The sequence below is a fragment of the Sminthopsis crassicaudata genome, chromosome 2 (genome assembly GCF_048593235.1).
Source record: "Sminthopsis crassicaudata isolate SCR6 chromosome 2, ASM4859323v1, whole genome shotgun sequence".
NCBI lineage: Eukaryota > Metazoa > Chordata > Mammalia > Dasyuromorphia > Dasyuridae > Sminthopsis > Sminthopsis crassicaudata.
In genome coordinates, this window is record NC_133618.1 from 389,231,680 (window position 1) to 389,253,336 (window position 21,657).

Genomic DNA, 21,657 nt, shown 5'->3' on the forward strand with positions numbered 1-21,657 from the left:
TGGGCATAAACACTGAGTACATTAAGAAGGAGATATGCTTATGAGGAACATTTTTTCTTTTTCTTTTCTTTTTTTTTTTTTTTTAACCAGAACAACTCAGACTTCTAATGTTTATAAACCCTGAAGTCTTTTCTTAATTGTATCCTCATATTGCTCTATATGGGTGTGTTATCTCTCTTACATGGTTCAGTCATATGAACTCCCTGGACTTAATCCTTTCTGTAGCTCAACCTGACCTACATCTAAGCTTTCTAGATCTAATTCTCTGTTGGGCACAGTCTTCTACCAGATAAGTTGCTCTGTTGTGAAATACCTTGAGGGCAGGAAGGAGAGAAAGAAATCCTTTTCCTATAATTCATTTTGGAAAAGAAGTAAAAGCAAAAGAAAAGAATAATTTCCTTTCAAGAACTGGTGGCTTCCTTCAAATTTAACTTTTTTTGGTTTCCAGAGATGACCATCTTCATTATTCAAGTTCCTCTGTTCTTAAGTGATTGAGAGAAAGGCATTCTGAACATTTGCTTTTTTTTAAGTTCAGCTGAGGTGTGGCCTATCTTTCAAGCTAAAAAGGCTAAGTGCCCTCTAATTCCTGCAAATCCTGTACATTTTCCCACAAGGAATAAGAACCATTACAAGTTTCTTCTTTCTAATTTGCAATTTCTAATCTAATGGATCACTTAACACAAGTAACCATACAAGATTTCCCATTCTTTTCAAGCCACAATGAACCAATTTAAATTTCGAATCAGGGAAGATTTTACTTCTGATATTTACTCCCTCTATTTCATAATTTCCTCACATGGGTTGGAAAATTCACTTGATTAGGAGTTTAACAACATTTCCCCCAAATTAGCATTTTTTGTAACAATATATTTTCTTTATCCATGGCTGTAGATCTCCTAAATTTGGACTCAACACCTCAGTACTCAGTATGTTATGAGAAAATCACAAGAAGTCTCCCTCCACTTTACAAGGTTGTTCTGATCAAATGAGATAATCTCTGTAAAGTATTTTGTTCATATATCTGAAGTCACTAGGTCATTTTCTTGAAGAATTGATGAAACAGAAAAAGTACAGAAAAAATGATGTTGGAAGTGACATAACATTGAGGACTGCATTTCAAGATACCTTAGAAAAGAGAGAATATAAAAAAACAAAAAACAAACAAAAAAAACCCCATGAAAAATATTGCAAATTATGTTCTTCTCTTCAACCCATCCTCACCATCCCCAAACAATCAATAAGATATAGATTATTGGTGCTCTATTTACATGCTTTCATATTTTTATTTTTTAAAGTAGAAATTTTAAACAATATCTGTTATTTTATATCACTTTTATTACTAAATATGTCTTTCCTACAGAATGAACAATTCCTTGAAATGCACACTAACAGTAAAAGAAAAAAAGCAGACACTAAATATGTCTGATAATATATGCAACATCACATCACATTCATAGTTCCTTACCTCTGCAATAAATGGGGAGGATTAAATTTTGAGAAAATTATATAGTTCTACTAAAGGTATCTGGAAGTAAGTCTGGAAAAGGGAAGAGAAAGTTTCACAGACAATCTTTTACAGTACAGTACTTTCAATCAGCTAGTAGAGAATATAGTATTTTTTTTTTAATTATTATTATGCTTGAGTACAAAATTGAGTGTATGTATGAGCATCTTAAATTTTCTTTGGTACTTGTGAACCTTCCCTTGATTCTATCTTATTTAAACTTTCATTGAATTCTATTTTAGTTCAATTATTTGGAACCCATGTTCCTTCTTCTTCGATTATTTTATAACATACTATCAATTAAGTTCAAAACACTTTCTGAGGCAGTTTATTCAAAACCCAATGAAACAAAAATCAGAGTAGACTATAGAAAAACAAAGGTAGAGTATAATCTGAGAGAACTCTACTTAACTTTGATACTCAGGATATGTACAGATTTTGGGATCGTAATAACCAAGACAGACTTTTAGCTATTTCTTTTCATTGTCTTTAGAAGCAGAATTCTGTTCATTCCTATCTATCTTGGTCTAAGGCTGTAAAATTCCTAATCTACTTGTTATTACCTTTAGAGGTTCACTCTCTGTAGCTGGACTTTAGGTGTAGGTCAAGTATGAAGTTGTTTAAGAGTGCAATGTGAGGAGAAGATTTCTGCCTTAAAATATGACTTCCACTTGGATATATACAACAAATCAAATTTCACTACCCTTGAAGTATTATAAAATATAAATGTTTGTAAATAGAGTAACTTTAAGTCAGTACTGTTAATATTGTAATATTAATTATGGTATGAATTGGCTTTATCAGCTAAGTGGCCAGCTTCAGAGCACTGAGAGGTGAAATTGATGCTTAAAATGTTTAGGAGAAGAAAAGTACAGCAAAGGGAATATGAAATGAAAACAAAACTTCTATTCAAATATCTTGTTCAATCTGTGCTAGTAAAGTGAGTTTTCCTCTAAACTGCAGCGATCCCTTTCTTTCAATAAGTAAATATATATATAGTTCTTGAGGTCATTAAATAAATGTACATATTTCATTTTTTTTTGGCTTGGAAAATAATTAAATTTGATAACCCATTCTAATTTCGTATATGCGAGTACATCAATTCTAAGTTCATGTTTAATATATATTTAGTTTACATTCTTTAAAAAAGTATTCTGTCCCAAATACTGAGTACTAGATTTTAATGTAATGGACTACATTTGTGATCTTGGGCAAATACTTCCTGTTCTCTGAAATTCAGTTTTCCTATCTGTAATACAAGGACAATCTATAATTCTGAAATCCTTTTCAATTCTAAAGGTGATTCTTTCTGGGACTGGTTACTTGGAAAATGCAAAATGAAAGTAGAACTATAGTTTCTATAGTTAGTGACTGCTTCTCTAAGTTACCACTTATTTATATTTCTTATAGAAAGAAATCTTCAAGCCAACAATGGGACCAAATTTCAGTGAAGATTTAAGAATAATAATTTTTAACATTTATGCAATATTTACTATATGCCAGATATGGTGCTAAAAACTTTACATATATTATCTCATTTTATCATCACACCAGCTCTAAGATGTAAGTGCTATTAGAATCCCCATTTTATAGTCGAGAAAACTAAGGTAAAAAGCTCAAATGATTTGCCTGAGGTCACACAGTGAATAACTGTTTGAAGCCAGATTTCAGATCTTCAAGATGCTCTATCCATTGTGCCATGTAGATACCCAAACCTTTTCCAGGAAAATAATCCAAGAGAATGACTTTGACCTTTTCAAATCATGAATGTTTTTCCTTTATGGAACTTAGTAGCTTCTGTAGATTGCTTATTTAAATGTGGATTTTCTATCTATATTTTACTCATAAATATTGTTGATGCAGTTATAATCAGTTAATAATTAAAAAACAAAACAAAACATTATAACTGACTGGTCCCACACAGCTATATAACACCACTACCACCATCATAACAACAACAATAATAATTCACACTTAAAATGCCATTGTAAGATTTGCCCCATTCTTTACATATATCACCTCATTTGGGGGGGGGTTCATGGTTTATATTAGAAATATTTTAGTATAAAGCACACAAGGGAATTATATAACCACAGTGATATAAGAAAGAGAGAGAAGAGAGAAAGTGAAGGATGGAAGGAGACAGAAGGGAGAATGGGAGAAAGGGGGGGGGGAGAGCAAACAGCAAAGATCTTTTTTAAGCACAAGGCAAACATTTACTTATCTTTGGTAAAAAGACAATCTAAGATTCCACCTCTCCCTTTTCAATAATTTGAACATGAAAAAAACAAGCATAAATTTCAGCTTTGGAATATTTGGACCTAGAAGCACTGAGAAGGTCTAAGGAATTATTTTTCTTTTAGAGGTGATAATCTTGATGTTGGGTAAATTAGTGGACGGATTTCAAAATGACGAAATGAACTTTATGTGTATAAAGGAACAGATGATTTTTTTGGATAAAGATGGAAAGTAATTCAAAGAAGTAATAAGTTATTTCTCAGTTATCATTTCTATCTGTTTAGTAAGAGAATGAAACTCTTTCTTTATAGAATTTAATTCTTCCATTTAATAATGCTGCCTTATGTTGTCTACAGCATGGGAACAATAATTTTTGCAACTTGAATAGAGACATGATGAAGAACATAGGAGGGAAACAAAAAAAGCAACAATTTGAAGAGGTCAATAGTAGTTTTTCTAATCAATAATAAAAGACAAATTGAGGCTTAGTAAAACGTTTTTCAAATTTACAGTAATATCTTGAAACCTTAAGCTTTTGTATTAATTAAAGGATATTTTTTCATACAAATGGGAATGTGTAGCATGACTGAAAAAAGTCAATCAAGTAGCATTTATATCTTATACTATGTATGCCACAATCTGTGCTGAGCCTTGGAAAAATTAGAACTAATAGAATTGAGTCTGTAAAATGTGCATTCAACAACAATGATAATTCAAAGAATTCGTGTAGGAAACAGTTTCATTAGTCTTGTCTAGTTTGGAATTAAATGAAAGATACATAGTTATAATTTTTCCTGAGATTTCATTTAAGACAACATTGTGCTTGGTAGAACAATATGCAAGATAAGACCATATTTAGAGTCTAAGTAGACTTACATAAACAAAATATAAGACCTTGAAAGGATTCTTGAAGTGAGCAATAGAATATAAAGGAAATGAGGGCAATGGGATCTAAAATAAGTGAATGAAAGAAATAAACTCTACATTAATCTATACTTACATGTTGAGCCACATGATGTCGCTGTCCTCCACAAGGTAGATTTTCTAACAAAGGATAGACTGTGTTTCTCATCGGAATAGAAACTAGCTTATTCAAAGGGCGATTCAGAACGAACGGCAATATTCAACGAAGGCCAAAAGCAAAAAAAAATTGGATTTAAGGAGAAGGATAAATTAGTTTTTCGAAGGAATTCTATAAGTTGAGAATCATGAACCAGTGATATATGAATCGAGAGAGAAAAGTCTTGCTATGGCGCTTTCTTGGGGAGCCGACCTGGGAGCCCAGCATCTGCTGTCCTTGATTCTACTTCACACCGCCTGGGAGGTGGGGAGCGGCCAGGTCCATTACACAGTGCTGGAAGAAGCGAAACACGGTACTTTCGTGGGACGAATCGCTCAGGATCTGGGTCTGGAGGTCGGAGAGCTGGTGCCTAGGTTGTTCCGGGTGGTTTCCAAATATCGCAGGGATTATTTGGAGGTAAATGTACAGAATGGCGTTTTGTTTGTGAATTCGCGAATTGATCGGGAGGACTTGTGCGGCCGAAATCCGGTTTGTAGCATTCACCTGGAGGTGATCGTGGATAAGCCTCTACAGGTTTTCCATGTGGAGGTGGAGATCAAGGACATTAATGACAATCCGCCGGTGTTCTTGGTTAAGCAACAAAAATTATTCATTTTAGAATCCAGGACTACAGATTCTAGATTCCCACTAGAGGGCGCGTCTGATGCTGATATAGGGGCTAATGCAGACTTATTATACAAGCTGTCTGGGAGTGAGTATTTTACTTTGGATATAAATACAAGTGAGGGAGAAACTAAATCCATAGAGCTAGTTTTAAAGAAGTCTTTAGACAGAGAAGAAACTCCTGAACTTAATTTATTATTGACGGCCACAGATCAAGGTAAACCAGAACTAACTGGAACAACACAACTGCTGATCACTGTGTTGGATGCAAATGATAACGCCCCAGTATTCGATAAATCCACCTACAATGTTAAATTACTTGAAAATATTCCCAACGGGACGCTAGTGATTAGATTGAATGCCTCTGATGCAGATGAAGGGGTAAATAAAGAGATACTATATAACTTTGGAAGTCTTGTTTTAGGCAATGTAAGATCAAAATTCAGCATCGATAGTAATACAGGGGAAATAAGAGTAAGTGGAAATCTAGATTATGAAGAATGTAATTTATATGAAATCAAGGTTGAGGCTGTTGATAGAAGTTCTTTTCCGTTAACAGGACATTGCAAAGTTATGGTGAAGTTGCTAGATGTTAATGATAATGCTCCCCAGGTGTCTATAACTTCTTTATCTCTACCAATCCTGGAGGATGCCCCGCCAGGTACAGTTATTGCCCTCATCAATGTTTTTGACAGAGACTCGGGAGCCAATGGGCAAGTGACTTGCTCCCTGTCACCCCCGGGACCCTTTACTCTGGTATCCACCTTTAGGAATTATTACTCACTAGTGCTGGATAGTTCTGTTGACCGTGAGAGTGTGCCGGCATATGAGCTTCTAGTGACTGTGAGGGACGGAGGGATACCAGCGCTTTGGGCTACGGCTACGGTGTCTGTGGACATTGGTGACGTAAATGATAATGCACCTTCCTTCGAACAACCTATGTACACTGTATTTGTGAAGGAAAACAACCCTCCAGGCTGTCACATCTTTACTGTGTCTGCATTGGATCCAGATGCACAGGAAAACGCGCTCGTGTCTTACTCGCTAGTGGAGCGGCGTGTAGGTGAGCGTCCGCTGTCAAGTTATGTGTCTGTGCACTCGGAGAGCGGGAAAGTGTACGCCTTACAGTCTCTAGACCACGAGGAGCTGGAGCTGCTTCAGTTCCACGTGAGTGCCCGAGATGCGGGTTTCCCTTCTCTGGGCAGCAATGTGAGCCTGCAGGTGTTCGTGCTGGACGAAAATGACAACGCACCAACTGTACTGCCACCTCATGGTGGCATTAGCCCAGTGACAGAACTGGTATCACAATCTGTAGCCGTGGGTCACGTGGTGGCTAAGATTCGAGCTGTGGATGCGGATTCTGGATACAATGCGTGGCTATCTTACGAGCTGCTTCCAGAGGTGAGCATTGGGCGCTGTCCTTTTCGTGTGGGATTGTACACCGGCGAGATCAGCACCACGCGGGCTCTGGAGGATTTGGATGCATCAAGGCAAACCCTACTGGTATTAGTGAAGGACCATGGAAAACCTGAGTTGTCAACCACAGCAACTGTGATTGTGTCACTGGTGGAAAACGGGCAGGCGTTCAAAACTTCATCTAGCAGTTCTGAGGTCCTGGGAAAGGCTGGTATGGAAAAGGAATCATCGTTGATGGATGTGAATGTCTATCTGATCATCGCTATCTGTTCCGTGTCTAGTTTATTGGTGCTGAGTCTGTTGCTTTATGTGGCTCTTCGATGCACAGTGTCCCCGAAGGGTGTGTATGGTACTGGGAAGCCTAAGCTAGTATGTTCCAGTGAGGTTGGAAGCTTGTCTTATTCTCAGCAGCAGCGGCAGAAGGTGTGTTCCTGGGATGGGGTGACCAAGAATGATCTCATGGCCTTCAGTCCTAATCTCCCCCAGCCTCCTAGTTCTAGGGAAGCAGGTCAAACCCAGGAAGGTGTGATGGAACATCCTGGGAAGGTGAGTAGAAAATTCTAATTCTTAGCAACTATATAATTGTAATTTTAAAAATTTCCTAATGTAATTAGCATTTACATGACACCTACTATGTGTCAGGCATACAAATATGATCTTATAAATATTTTTTACATAATCTCATTTGATCCTCACAACAATGAATAGCCACATTACCCTTTCAGATTCCACAGTAAATAAGAGTAATGAATTTCTGCCAAAAACCATAAATTAGATTATGGTATTTATGTTCAAAAATCATCTGTGATTCTCAATTTTCTCCTAGAATCTAGTTTTAAATTCTTTGGCTGGACATTTAAGAATCTCTACAATAATTCAACCTTACCTTTCCATTTTAAAAATTAAATTTGTCCATTATTTTCCAGTTTTAAAAATTAAGTTCTTCCACATGCTCTAAGCTAGATTTCTGGATATTCCACAAAACTAGAATATTTCTCTCTGTATTTTCAGCTATTGACTTCCTATCCATTTTAAAATGCCTTACTCAAATGTCCTCTCCTTCATGGTGTCTTTATTGAAACTTCTCCCATTATTATTATTTATTGAAATTTCTCCCATAGCATAAACCCTGATATACTTATATTTGTAACTTTCTGAGAAACTTGTCATATTTACTAATTTTTGTCGCTGCATATTATAGATAGGATCCTCCTAGGATATAAATGCAGTAAGGGCAGGAACTATGTGTTGTCTAAAATTTTTAAGTCTCTCAGCATTTAGCACCATGGTCTGCATATAGAACTTGTTTAATACATATTTGTTTAATTTAACAATTAAGTCTTCTTTCAGTGAAAATAGAGCTAAAATGTACTTATACAAACACTAGTTTATTAAATTTGTGTTCAGGCAATGATGTATCTACTTGTAATGGAGGAATGGTCACTTCAATTTTAGGAGAGATATTATATCCATAGCATCACATTTTCAACTTGGCTTGTCAAATATTTTTTTTCCCTACTTTAACTCTGGGTAACAATTTTGGTTTGGCTCATCATCTAATTTTTTGAAAACAAGTTTCAACACTTTCATTATTATTATTATTATTATTATTATTATTATTATTATTATTATTATTATTATTTGTTTGGTTTTGTTTAGTGACTCATTTCTTCCTACTTTATTTTGTGCTTGGATCCTTGGTTGGAATGTGATCATTATGAAGTTTTCTTCTTAGATATCTTTTAAAATTGAATTGGGGTTAGAAGTAAAAGACAAGGACTATTTCTTATTAAGAGATGATGACATTCTGGGGGAATATATGAAACCACTATTGAAATGGCATTATGAAAACTCTTCCTTCCACTAAACTTTTGAAATCTTTTGTTTCATCATGCAAATAATTTCCAGATCTCTTGTTTTATAGTAAATGGATATCTAGTATCTCTAAAATTCTGCATTATTATGAACATTTACAAATAAAAATACATAAATGGATGGTTAGCTATATAAACATTCCATAAAAAATATTACTAAAAAATAAATATTACTAGTGTCTTTGGAAGGTGGAAAAATTTGGACTGATTTTAAATATTTAAGAATCCATATTGCTTAAGTTTGAAAAAGGAAATGGCAAATCATTTCAATATCTTTGCCAAAAAACCCAAACAACCCCTCCCCCAAAGCCCCTAACTCAATGGGATCATCAACAGTCTGACTTCAGTGAAAATGACTGAATAACATTATTTAAGCTGAATATTAAATATCACCTTTCAAAATTAATTCATACTTTATTTTTTAAAACATTAAGATGGTAATGGAAGTGTTGACAGTTATTTCCATGTTGTATATATTTGTTAATGAGAAAACTATACATTTTGACATTGTGTTTCCATAATGACTTTCTTTTGGTGGTCATATATGTTTCCCAAAACCCTTTAATTCCACAACTCATCTCTTATTATGAAAAAAGATGTCTCTGAGTGCTTGTGATCATCAAGATATTTAACAAGTTGAAAGGGACTCTTCACATTGTACATTGTTGTATATATTGTCACATATATTCTATATTCTATACATTGCATTAAGTTTAGGAACATTTATTAATTTAGAAAAAAAGCTCCATAAAATCTAGGTTTTTGAAATTCAGAATCTTTGACTTTTTCCCTGTATTCAGGGAATACATTTAAAATGTAATTTAAAAAGATAAACATAGGTCATAGATATGGGACAGCTAATCCTATTTCCTTTAAGGTGATGCATTTTCTCATTTTCCAGAATGAATGAAAAAAGTAAGATATGGATGAAAAGGAGAAAAGAAGACTTAATCTAGCTGAAAGAATCCATTGTGAAGTCCTTCTATATTTATTTAACAAGATGTTTTAGACTTTTGGAATATGTTTAAAGGGAAGATAACAGCTATTAGAATATTCCCATTAATCTGTCTGCCCATCAACACAATCTGGATGTTTATGAATTGGAAAGCAAAAAACTTTTCTTTTTTTTGTCAGAGGTGGTAAATAACTTCAGTGAGTTACAGGAAATTATAGACAAAGATATTCTTTATTTGGAACACTATCAATAAAAAACTTTTTTGAGGACCTCGTAAATTCAACTAAGCCTTCAGTATGACACCGTTAGTTGAAATGTTGCCAGGTATACAGATTTTGTTAGAGTGAGAGATCAGCTTATTTTATGAGTTAGGAAATGCTCCTCAAGGGCCTATATCTAAAAATGGCTCAGAATTACTTGTATATAGAGCTTCCTAGAACATAGACTTGTGTAAGATTTACTTAGAAGATGTGAGTTTTAGTGGAAGAAGAGCTAGTCCTAAATTCAATAAAAGTAAAACATTTTTATAGATTAAAAATGTCTAAGTACCTAAACCCTCACCTCTTCTTATATAAAAAGGAATAATCAAAGCCCCTATAATCCATTCAGAATTTCTTTAAAAATGCTTGATTGTCCATTATGAACAAAACTACATGCCAAGAAGAAACGAGAATATAAAAACTACTGAAGATATTTATCTGTCTTCAAGAAGATTAGTGTCAAGCAGGTGAAATAAAAGCACCATATTCCACTTCCTCTCTGATTGTTGGTGACACATAAAAATAAGTATAAAAAAAGAAAATGTATAAGCAGCAGAAGATAGGTATAACATGCTGTAGGAATTGGAGTAGATTTATTCTAATGTCCCTTCCAGATCTAAATATATGGCAGTATAATCTTAAGAATTCAGAGGAAAAAGATTATTTCTGCAGGAAAAATTCTTTGAGTAGATGGACTTTGCGCTGTACATGGAAATATGAATGGTACTTAGTCAGAAATAGGTGAATAAGAACATTTTAGATAAAAGCAACAGCTTTTCTATGAAATATTCCAGAGAGGTAAATAAAATCTAGCTCTTAATGTATGTGACTTTGGTTCCTTGAATGGATTTGTAATCTTGATAATGTGGGCACTTACTAAAATGTTCTATCTTCTAACCCTTTTGGGGCAATCTATATTCTCTCAAAGAGAATTTTATCAATGCATTGAGAATATTTTGTGCCAAGCAACATAGTGCTCAGGCAATCTGTTATTCTCCATTCTTGATACATACTTGGCCACATATTTCTTGTATGGCATACTTTTTCCATTTTATTATGCTAAATCATCCTTGAAATATGCTCTAGCTTACTTATGCCCACCATATATCTCTTCATTGCTCTTCTGGATCACCTGAAAATTTTGATTATTCGGGGAATGTGGGATTTTCCCCCTCCCTAGATTCTTAATTCAGTGGAACTTCCAGGAGTACATTTGTGATAAAAAGATAGATGTTGTGTCAGGAACTAGTTGTATTCAAGAAGAGGACAATACATTTTCTGTAATGGAAATTCAGTCTACTTATAACAATATATTCAATGCTGTATGTAGTTTGTTGGTAGAATCTGCCCAAGATGATTGAACGTATACACACAATGTACTATCCATTTAATTTCATGTCACAGTCTGGTTATGAGACGTTTTAATCCATCTAGGGTGGGTTTTTGTGTTTGTTTTTGTTTTTTTTATCTTATGGATTGCTAGATTAATCCTTTTTGAGGAACTGTGGTTCACATTTGAGGTTCTGTAGTATTCTTGGCTTTGATTATTCATCAAAATTTCATTCAAATTTGAATGGCCTTCTCTCTACTGGAAATTCCTTTTCCATTTGAACTCTGACTGGGGCATTTTCCATGATTATGGTGATGATATTTGACAGTCTAGGGTGTTTTTTGATTAAATTTCTTAATTTGAGGTTGATTGAACAAGGTCATTACTGTAATTATGTTCACATTCAATCTTGTGTGATCTAAACATACAAAATGAAAACAACTCCTTGATTAAGATCCTTAAAAGTTATGCTTTACTCTTTAAAGTCAATTAAAGAAAAAAAATAAACAAAGATAGGTATCATAGTCAACTCTGAAAGCCTTCGTATTCTTCTTTATATACATATTTATTAATGAAACAATTGATTCATGTGTAAATTATTCTTAGAAAGGTTGTTTTTTTTTGTAATAGAGGTGAGAAAGTTGAAATATGTCTGTAGTTGCTGGTTTCTACTATTGTTTCTTGAATTATCATTTCCAGATTTGTTATGGAAATAGAGTCTAAAGCATATAAATTAAATATTCCAGGAAACTGGTATTTAATAGTTAAATATGAAATCTATACTTTTTAAATACAAAAGTTGATGCTCTCTCATATGAAGTTACGAGTTTTAAAGGTTTCTTTGAATAGAAGTATTAGAAAGAAGTTTTTCTAGCCAGAATAATGCTTGGGATTGTTCTTTTTTCCCTTCCAGTTCTTTTGAAAGTTGTTTTGGTTATGTATAAAAGATACCTTCTCCAGGTGCTATTGATTTCCATCACCTTTCTTTAATACTTGATAATCTTTTTTTTTTTTTTTAAACAAAGATATGTTTCAAAAAAGGAGGCAAGAATAAATCGGAAGTAGAATGTTTGTCAATAATAATTGTAACTCATAGCTAACATTTATTTATCATTTTAGGATTTACAAAACACTTTATACATATATATATAAAACCTCTTTTAATTCTCATAGTAAATTTGTGACAGAAATCGAGGTAGCTATTATCTCCAGTTTACACATGAAGAATCTGAGGTTTAGAGAGGTTAAGTGATTTATATAATCTCACACAATAAGAACATAAATAAGATTTCAAAACTAGTCTTCTGACTGTTAAGTCCCTTGTTTCCCCCCTTAAATTAGATTTTTTTTCTATCTACTATTCTAATTTTCCATATCCACATCAATTTTCATATTCACAATTTAAATCGATATAATTAATCGACAGCATAATGAAATAAACTCTTAATATTTTAAACTTTTCAAAAGCATAAAAATACAATGCCTTTCCCCTGCATGGGTATAGACTAGAATTGTTTCTCCTTGGTCATGCCTGAAAAGCTCAAGATCTGGTAGGTCTTATTATATAATAAAATTGTACAATCCTGGGAATACACTGCTTGTCTAATGTCCTAGGAGCAAGCCCAGATACATTTCCAGAAACTATAATAATTGTTCTCAGAATAATGAAATTTTTGACTACAGCAATTCATTTAAGTCATGTGCAAAGTAATAGAAGAGTTTCCATCTGCACAAATGTAGGATGTACTCTCACCTAACAGACAATTAAAATACTAAAGTGAAGAAGGAAACGAATCCTTCAGAAGCAGCAAGGGATATATTTCTTACCCCAAAGTGTGGTTCTATGGTGCCACGAAGAATGAATTGAAGAAAATAAATTCAGAGAATAAAATTATTTATTCTCATGAATGAAGACAACTTACTCTTTCTTCCACATGATGTCGCTGTCCGCCACGAGATGTTATCCAAGCAGGCACAAAGCAGAGTTCCTTTTCTCCCTGGCCCTTGAAATGCTTTGGGTTTCTTAGTGGATGATACCTAATAATGGCGGATGCTTCAGGCTCCGATTTAAACAAGCAGTAGAAGAAGACAGGAATTATTTTTATTCCTAGGCAAGAATCAATGATTAGAATATTTCCCCAAATATTTGCGATGGTGTTCAGCGAGAGAAAAAGCCTGGGGACCCGGCAGCTGCTCCTCTCATTTATTCTTCACACTGTCTGGGAGGTGGGGAGCGGCCAGATCCATTACTCGGTGCCAGAAGAAGCGAAACACGGTACGTTCGTGGGGCGCATCGCTCAGGACTTGGGTCTGGAGGTCGGGGAGCTGGTGTCGCGGCTGTTCCGAGTAGTGTCCAAGGGCCCCAGAGACTACCTGGAGGTAAATGCGCAGAACGGTATTTTATTTGTGAATTCGCGGATCGACCGTGAGGAGCTGTGTGGCCGCATCCCTGTTTGTAGTATCCACCTGGAGGTGATCGTGGACAAACCGCTGCAGGTTTTTCATGTTGAGGTAGAGATCAAGGACATTAACGACAACCCTCCTCGGTTCTCTGTAAAACAAAAGAATCTGAGTATTGCAGAATCGAGGTTAGTTGATTCTCAGTTTCCGCTAGAGGGCGCATCAGATGCAGATATCGGCGTCAACGCTCTTTTAACTTATAGGCTCAGTTCCAATGAGTATTTCACTCTAGATATAAAAAACGAGGAGGAAATCAAACTTGCATTAAAAAAACAACTAGACAGAGAAGAAACTCCAGAACTTCACTTATTGCTTACAGTCACTGATGGGGGCAAACCAGAACTAACTGGAACAGTTCGGCTACTGATTACCGTGCTGGATATCAACGATAATGCCCCCGAATTCGACAAAACAGTCTATAAAGTGAAATTACTGGAAAATGCATCTATTGGAGCTCCAGTAATTCAACTAAATGCCACAGATTCAGATGAAGGATTAAACAGTCAAATTACTTATTCATTCACAAGTGATATTTCTCCAGATGTAGAGGACAAGTTCCATATAGACCCAGTAAGTGGAGTTATAAAAGTAAAGGGACATGTTGATTTCGAGGAAACTAAATTATATAAAATTCAAGTAGAAGCTACTGATAAGGGGCCTCCTCAGTTGGCTGGTCATTGCAGGGTCATGGTAGAAATTCTGGACATCAATGATAACACCCCTGAAGTAGTGGTGACATCGTTGTCACTACCAGTCCGAGAAGATGCCCCTCCAGGTACAGTCGTTGCTCTCATCAGCGTGTCCGATAGAGATGCAGGAGCCAATGGACAAGTAACTTGCTCTCTGTACCCCCAGGGACCGTTTGCGTTAGTGTCCACTTTTAAAAATTACTATTCCCTCGTTTTGGAAGGTCCTATAGACCGAGAAAGCACGTCGGCCTATGAGCTAGTGGTAACTGCGAGGGATGGCGGAACGCCAGCACTATGGACCACTGCCACCTTGTCAGTGGGCATTGACGACGTGAATGATAATGCACCTACCTTTGAGCAGCTTGTGTATACAGTATTTGTAAAGGAGAACAATCCTCCCGGTTGTCATATCTTCACAGTATCAGCCTCAGACCCGGATGCACAGGAGAACGCTCTCGTGTCTTATTCGCTGGTAGAACGGCGAGTAGGCGAGAGACCGCTGTCGAGCTACGTGTCTGTGCACTCGGAGAGCGGGAAAGTGTACGCTTTGCAGCCCCTCGACCACGAAGAACTGGAGCTATTACAATTCCAGGTGAATGCTCGGGATGCAGGCTTTCCTCCTTTAGGCAACAACGTGAGTCTCCAGGTATTCGTGCTGGATGAGAATGACAATGCACCAACTGTGCTGCCGCCTCATGCTAATGGGGGCTCAGCAAACGAACTAATATCACAGTCTGTGGCTGTGGGTCATGTGGTGGCGAAAATCCGGGCTGTTGACGCAGATTCAGGCTACAATGCATGGCTGTCTTATGAGCTGTTGTCCAAGATGGGCGTTGGGAGCAATGCTTTCCGCGTGGGTCTGTACACTGGCGAAATCAGCACCACTCGAGATTTGGAAGAATCAGACTCAAGAAAACAGACATTACTAGTTCTGGTGAAAGACCACGGTGAACCTATGTTGTCTGCCACAGCTACTGTCATCGTGTCGATAGTGGAAGGTGGATTATCTACGAAGACCTTTTCTGGGGTGGCCAAGTCTTCTGCTTCTGCAGTCTCCGGGAAGGACACAGTTCTGGTAGATGTGAACGTATATCTAATCATTGCTATATGTTCAGTATCCAGTCTTTTGGTGCTCAGCCTGCTTCTGTATGTAGTGCTGCGTTGTGTACCCCAAAGGGGTGAATACGGAAATGGAAACCCTATGCTGGTGTGCTCTAATGGGACAGAGAGCTGGTCGCATTCCCAGCAGCGGCGCCAGAAAGGTTTTTCCGGGGAAGGGGCGGCCAAGAACGACCTCATGGCCTTTAGTCCAAATTTTCCTCCTTGTCCTGGCTCTGTGCATAAAGGGGAACAGAAGGAAGCCAATGCAAATTCATCTGACCAGGTGGGTTATTTGAGATATTTTGTCTGCTGTCACAATACTAGCTTGGATAATATGTATCTTGTTTTTCATGATAATTATTTTCCCCTGCATTATTTGGTTGTCTTGGTAGATTGACAAATTCACTCTTAATTCCTCCTCCTCCTCCTCTTCCTCCTCCTCCTCCTCCTCCTCCTTTTCCTCCTCCTCCTCCTCCTCCTCCTCCTTCTTCTTCTTCTTCGTTTTTGCTGAGCCTAGACAGTTGGACTTCCACTTTCAATTTTCAATTTTAGTAGCTCTTTGAATATATTTGTAACCTGAATGGTACTGGAAATCTCTTAAACATGTAGAGTATTTAAAAAAAAAAAATCTCACAATTGAGCAGGGCCTCTTTAACCATTTATACACAGGAAGAGTCTAGTCACCATCAATTTTCCAGTTCAATTTCATAAACAGGCTAGTTAGAATTACAAAATATTTATACTAAATACAACAATGAAGGATTTTATCATTCCTTAAAAACATGGTGTGTGTGTGTGTGTGTGTGTGTGTGTGTGTGTGTTTATGTGTGTAGTGACACATATTTTGAAATAACAGCACTCTTTTGAGGTTAAGTATATAGCAAACCTTATAGTTAATATGTTTTGTGACTGTTAAAAGAAATCCCATCTTTATTGTTTCTTATTCATAATTAGAAACTACAATATCATTGTTTAACTAGCAGTCAGTCAGTAAATTAGAATTAAGTGCTTACTATATACCAAGTAATAGCTAAATGAACCAAGACAGGCAAATATATATAAAATATATTCTTCACTCTCCTAGGAGCTCACAATTTCTTTCTGATACTTCCATCACGGTGGAAGAAACCCTCCTTCATTGTTCAATCAATTTTTCATTGAAAAATTAAAATCTTCAGAGATCTCTTTTCAAGGACTATTATTCTATTTAGCATTGTGACAATAACTAGAAGCCCAATTATGAAGTCTGGAAATCATGGGTTCATCAATATTAGTGATACATATTGGGTAGTATTATTACTGGTAAGTCAAACTATGTTCTCTGGGGACTATATAAGCTTATAAATGACATATGGGATGCTGATATGAATCATAAGATGGAGGACAAATCCACCCTGGATAGTATCCAACATCAGTGAAATGACTTCAATAACTCACTTGACTAGAAGTTACATTCTCATTCAGAAAAAAAAAAAACAACAAACTTCATTTTTGAAAGTAGGATTGAGTACTTTAAAAGTTTTGTTTTGTTTTATTTCAAGAAAAACTAATTTAAAAACAGAACACTTGAGATATTTCTTTTGTGTTTAGGGAAGCTCGGAGACTTCTGATTTAGATTCTTTATAGATACCAATATTGACTAGCTGCATTAACAACTAATTTATCTGGCATATTAAATGAAACGTCTTTTATTATTTTTCCCATTTCCATTCAAAATAGCTGCAATCATAAACAATTGGACAACTTTTGGTTTATGCTTCTATTTAAGATAATAAATATAACTGCAATCATGCAAAATTTGACAAAGGATAGACGTCAAAGTGACGTATTCGACAAAAGCTTTGCTTTTCAATAAATTCAGCAAGCATTTATTGGTGCATACTATGTGCTGCTGTGTTGGAAAGGCAGAGGCACTGAAAATGTAAAAAGAAAAAGAAAAAAGACCAAAAAGGACAAAATCTTAGGTTTCTTAAAGCTGACGATCGAGTAAGTTTTTTTTATTTTATTTTAAAGAAGAATATGGCAGAGAATTTCTGCCATTCTTCTTTCAAATGAAAATAAAAGAATCTTAAATTCATAATTGCCCAAAGAAAGTTATTCATTTAAATACATAACTGATTTTCATTAAGAAGAAATATGAAAGAATATGTTGTCTTTTCCTGTGTACAATTTAGAAGCACCATTATTAGTGAATAAAATCAAAAGACTCAAAGAAAGAGGAATTGAGAGGCGCAAAAAAAAAATATGGAAAAAATACAATTGATGCGACTCAACACTTCATTTGAGACTTACCTAAGTTACCACATGGTGACGCTCTCGGCTCAAATAAATCCTGCAGGCACGAACTCGCGGCTCTTCTCACGGTTTTAAGGACGCTGTACGGAGACTTCGCCAAGCATCCATGTTTTTAAATCCATATCACGGGAAATTAGCGGACACTGTATGTCACTTTCAAAGAATCTTGTTTTAGTATAAGCTGTAAACCACGAAGGAGAGAATTAGATATTTTCTTTGTTTATAATGGGATTTTCTGAGCTAGGCGGTCTGAAACTCCAGCAGCTGCTCCTCTGGTTTCTTCTCCACACATCCTGGGAGGTGGGGAGTGGCCAAATCCATTACTCGGTGCCGGAGGAAGCTAAACACGGTACGTTTGTGGGTCGCATCGCTCAAGATCTGGGTTTGGAGGTTGGGGAGCTGGTGCCTCGGTTGTTCCGGGTGGTGTCCAAGGGCCGTAAGGACTATTTGGAAGTAAATGCGCAGAACGGCATTTTATTTGTCAATTCTCGGATAGACCGTGAGGAGCTGTGCGGCCGCAGGCCTATTTGTAGCATCCACCTGGAGGTGATCGTGGACAAACCTTTGCAGGTTTTCCATGTGGAAGTGGAGATCAAGGATATTAATGATAATGCTCCTATGTTTCCTGCTACAGAACAAAGGCTGTTCATTTTTGAATCTAAACAGCCTGACTCCCGATTTCCGCTAGAGGGTGCGTCAGATGCAGATATCGGAGTGAATTCTCTCTTGACCTACGGACTCAGTCCTAATGAATATTTTGTTTTGGAAATGCAAACGAGTAGTGAGCAAAGTAAAGCTTTGTCACTTTTGTTAAGAAAATCTTTGGATAGAGAAGATACTCCTGAGATTCATCTGTTACTGATCGCCACTGACGGGGGCAAACCGGAACTCACCGGTACAGTCCAATTAAAGATTTCGGTGTTAGATGTAAATGATAATGATCCTGAGTTTGATCAGTCAGAGTACAAGGTGAAATTATTGGAAAACGTTGCAAACGGCACGTTTATAGTAAAGGTCAATGCCACGGATAGGGACGAAGGAATAAATAAAGTTTTACAATACTCATTGCGTTCGATAAAACCAAAGGGAAATGACTTGTTTAGGTTAAATGAAAATACAGGTGAAATTCGAATAAATGGAAATTTGGATTTCGAGGAAAATAAATTCTACGAACTCCAGGTAGAAGCGAACGATAAGGGAACCCCTCCTATGGTGGGTCACTGCAGAGTTTTGGTGGAGGTCCTAGACATCAACGACAACGCTCCAGAGGTGGTCGTGACGTCGCTCTCTCTGCCAGTTCGCGAGGATGCCCCACCAGGGACAGTCATAGCTCTCATCAGCGTGTTTGATCCTGATTCAGGCGCCAACGGGGAAGTGACTTGCTCACTGTCTCCTCCGGGGCCCTTCACGCTAGTGTCCACCTTCAGAAATTACTACTCTTTAGTGCTGGACGGCACGGTGGACCGGGAGAGCATCTCAGCCTATGAACTAGTAGTGACTGCGAGGGATGGAGGTACTCCAACTCTTCGGGCCACAGCCAGAATTTCTGTGGGCATTGGAGATGTGAATGACAACGCGCCAGCCTTCGAGCAGCCTTTGTACACTGTGTTCGTGAGGGAGAACAATCCCCCGGGGCATCATATCTTCACAGTATCCGCGTCGGACCCTGATGCTCAGGAGAACGCGTTAGTGTCTTACTCATTAGTGGAGAGGCGGGTGGGAGAGCGTCCTCTGTCGAGCTTCGTGTCTGTGCACTCAGAGAGTGGAAAAGTGTATGCCTTGCAACCCCTGGACCACGAGGAGCTGGAGCTGTTGCAATTCCAGGTGAGCGCTCGCGACTCCGGCTTTCCTCCGCTGAGCAGCAACCTGAGCCTGCAGGTATTTGTGCTGGACGAGAATGACAACGCGCCGGTTGTGCTGCCGCCTTACTCTGGCGTTAGCCCAATTACGGAGCTAGTGTCGCAGTCAGTGACTGTGGGCCATGTAGTGGCCAAGATTAGGGCTGTGGATGCAGATTCTGGGTATAATGCCTGGCTATCTTATGAGCTGCTGCCAGAAGTGGGCATTGAGCACAGCCCTTTCCGAGTGGGTCTGTATACTGGAGAGGTCAGCACAACTAGGACCCTGGAGGAGTCGGATGGACTGAAACAGATATTGCTAGTGCTAGTAAAAGACCATGGGGAACCCATGTTATCTGCCACAGCTACAGTAAGCTTGTCACTTTTGGAGAGTGGTCAGGCCCTTCAGACGTCTTCTGGGGTAGGGAGGCAGCCAGCAGCTTCATCCATTGTCAAGGGAACAGCTCTAGTGAATGTGAACATGTATTTGATCATAGCCATCTGTTCTGTGTCCAGTTTGTTGGTGCTGAGCCTACTGCTATATGTCATGCTTCGATGCTCTACACCAACACAGGGCATATATGGGCCTGGGAAGCCCACTCTGGTATGTTCAAACGAGGCAGGAAGCTGGTCTTATTCCCAGCAGCGGGGGCAGGTTTATTCTGGAGAAGGAATTGTCAAGAATGACCTCATGGCCTTCAGCCCTAACCTTCCTCCATGTCCAGTACCTTCAGATGGAGAACAGCAAGAGGCCAAGAAGGAACCTTTAGGCAAGGTGAGTCTTTTATGTTCCAGCAATACTTAGGTAAAACATTGCAGCAAATTGGTTTTTATAATTTTAAATTCCTTCCTTCTCTTCCTTCTCTTCTTGATCTTGTTGTCCTTGTTTTTCTTCTCATCGTCATTCACATAAATGTTTCATAAAGAATCTACTCAAATACTTTATTCCCTTTTTAAGAGTAAGCATTCTGTGAGTACTTTGAAGCACTTGGAAATTAGCATATTTCTCTTTGTCTACATAATCATATCGTCTTTTCTGATATTTTACCTGCATGTTTTATGCCGTATCTGGCATTCATATCATTGCTCATAAAATGCTGCAGCCTAGCTGTACCTACCATGTCTCTGTCTCCAATGTGTTTTGTGTCCTTTATAATTTAGATTCTTTGGAGATTGTGGTGTTCCATGATTTTCAGCCATGTAGCATTACTAGAAGAATACATATATATTTAAAAACAGGGGATGCTTGCTGTTATTGAAAATCTCATATCCTTTCCTCAGTAGAACCCAGTTCAATATTTCTCTCATTTTCTGAACTTGATCTAGCTCATTATTCATATGCGGTCTCAGTTTAAACTATGGGTACTATAAAACTCTGTATTGTTCTGGTACCTGAAAACCCTAGCCCCATTTTTTCTCTGGGGGGAAAAATGTAATTTTTGAAGATGCTGAAATTAATTCATCATAGCAATCAACATTTAATAACCAAACGCTGGGATGTGGTAGTCATTTTTAAAGGATGATACCCCAGTCCCTGTCATTACTAATTAGTATTAAAACACAAGAAATATTGGAAATTGGTGGAATAATAGTAGTTTGTACAAACTACAATAGTTTGTAGTTTCCAGTGAGACAGTCTAGAAATGTTTATTTGAATGAATGAATGCCATTTTTACTAGAGAAAAAAAAAGAGTCATTTTTTCCTTAAAAGGATCATGTGAAGCATGTGATTTTACTTTGTATAGCTAATCACACTTGCAAAGGTTGGATAACTTTCAAAGTGCTCATTTGCAAATTACTTCAGTTTTTGAGTCTAGTCCATGATGCTCTTCATAGTCATGCATATAACCCATGTATGCTATTTAAATCTTCCTGCTTGCTTTTCACTTCTTATAGTCTAGTTATTTGAGTGCATAAGCTTGGCATTTTCTTTTGGTGCTTGGGTTTGTTTTACACTGTGATAATTTCTTGGCCATTGATGATGTCTGTGTAAAGCACCTATTTTTATTACAT

General features: G+C 37.1%; 1 protein-coding gene across 6 annotated transcripts in view; it reads left to right on the top strand.

The window, feature by feature from the left end:
* LOC141556808 (protocadherin alpha-C2) overlaps nucleotides 1–21,657 on the top strand; it is a 182,175-nt gene that overhangs the window by 21,304 nt on the left and 139,214 nt on the right. The window contains exon 1 of one of the 6 annotated variants that reach the window (XM_074291600.1): nucleotides 3,672–7,388. The exons of 3 other annotated variants lie outside the window; for them this stretch is intronic. In XM_074291600.1, coding sequence (XP_074147701.1) covers nucleotides 4,992–7,388 — 2,397 coding nt within the window. In that variant the 5' untranslated portion in view covers nucleotides 3,672–4,991. Of the gene's footprint in view, nucleotides 1–3,671; nucleotides 7,389–12,746; nucleotides 15,795–17,716; nucleotides 20,420–21,657 lie in introns of those variants that run through there. 2 more of the 6 variants (XM_074291604.1, XM_074291602.1) reach the window with 2 other exon arrangements.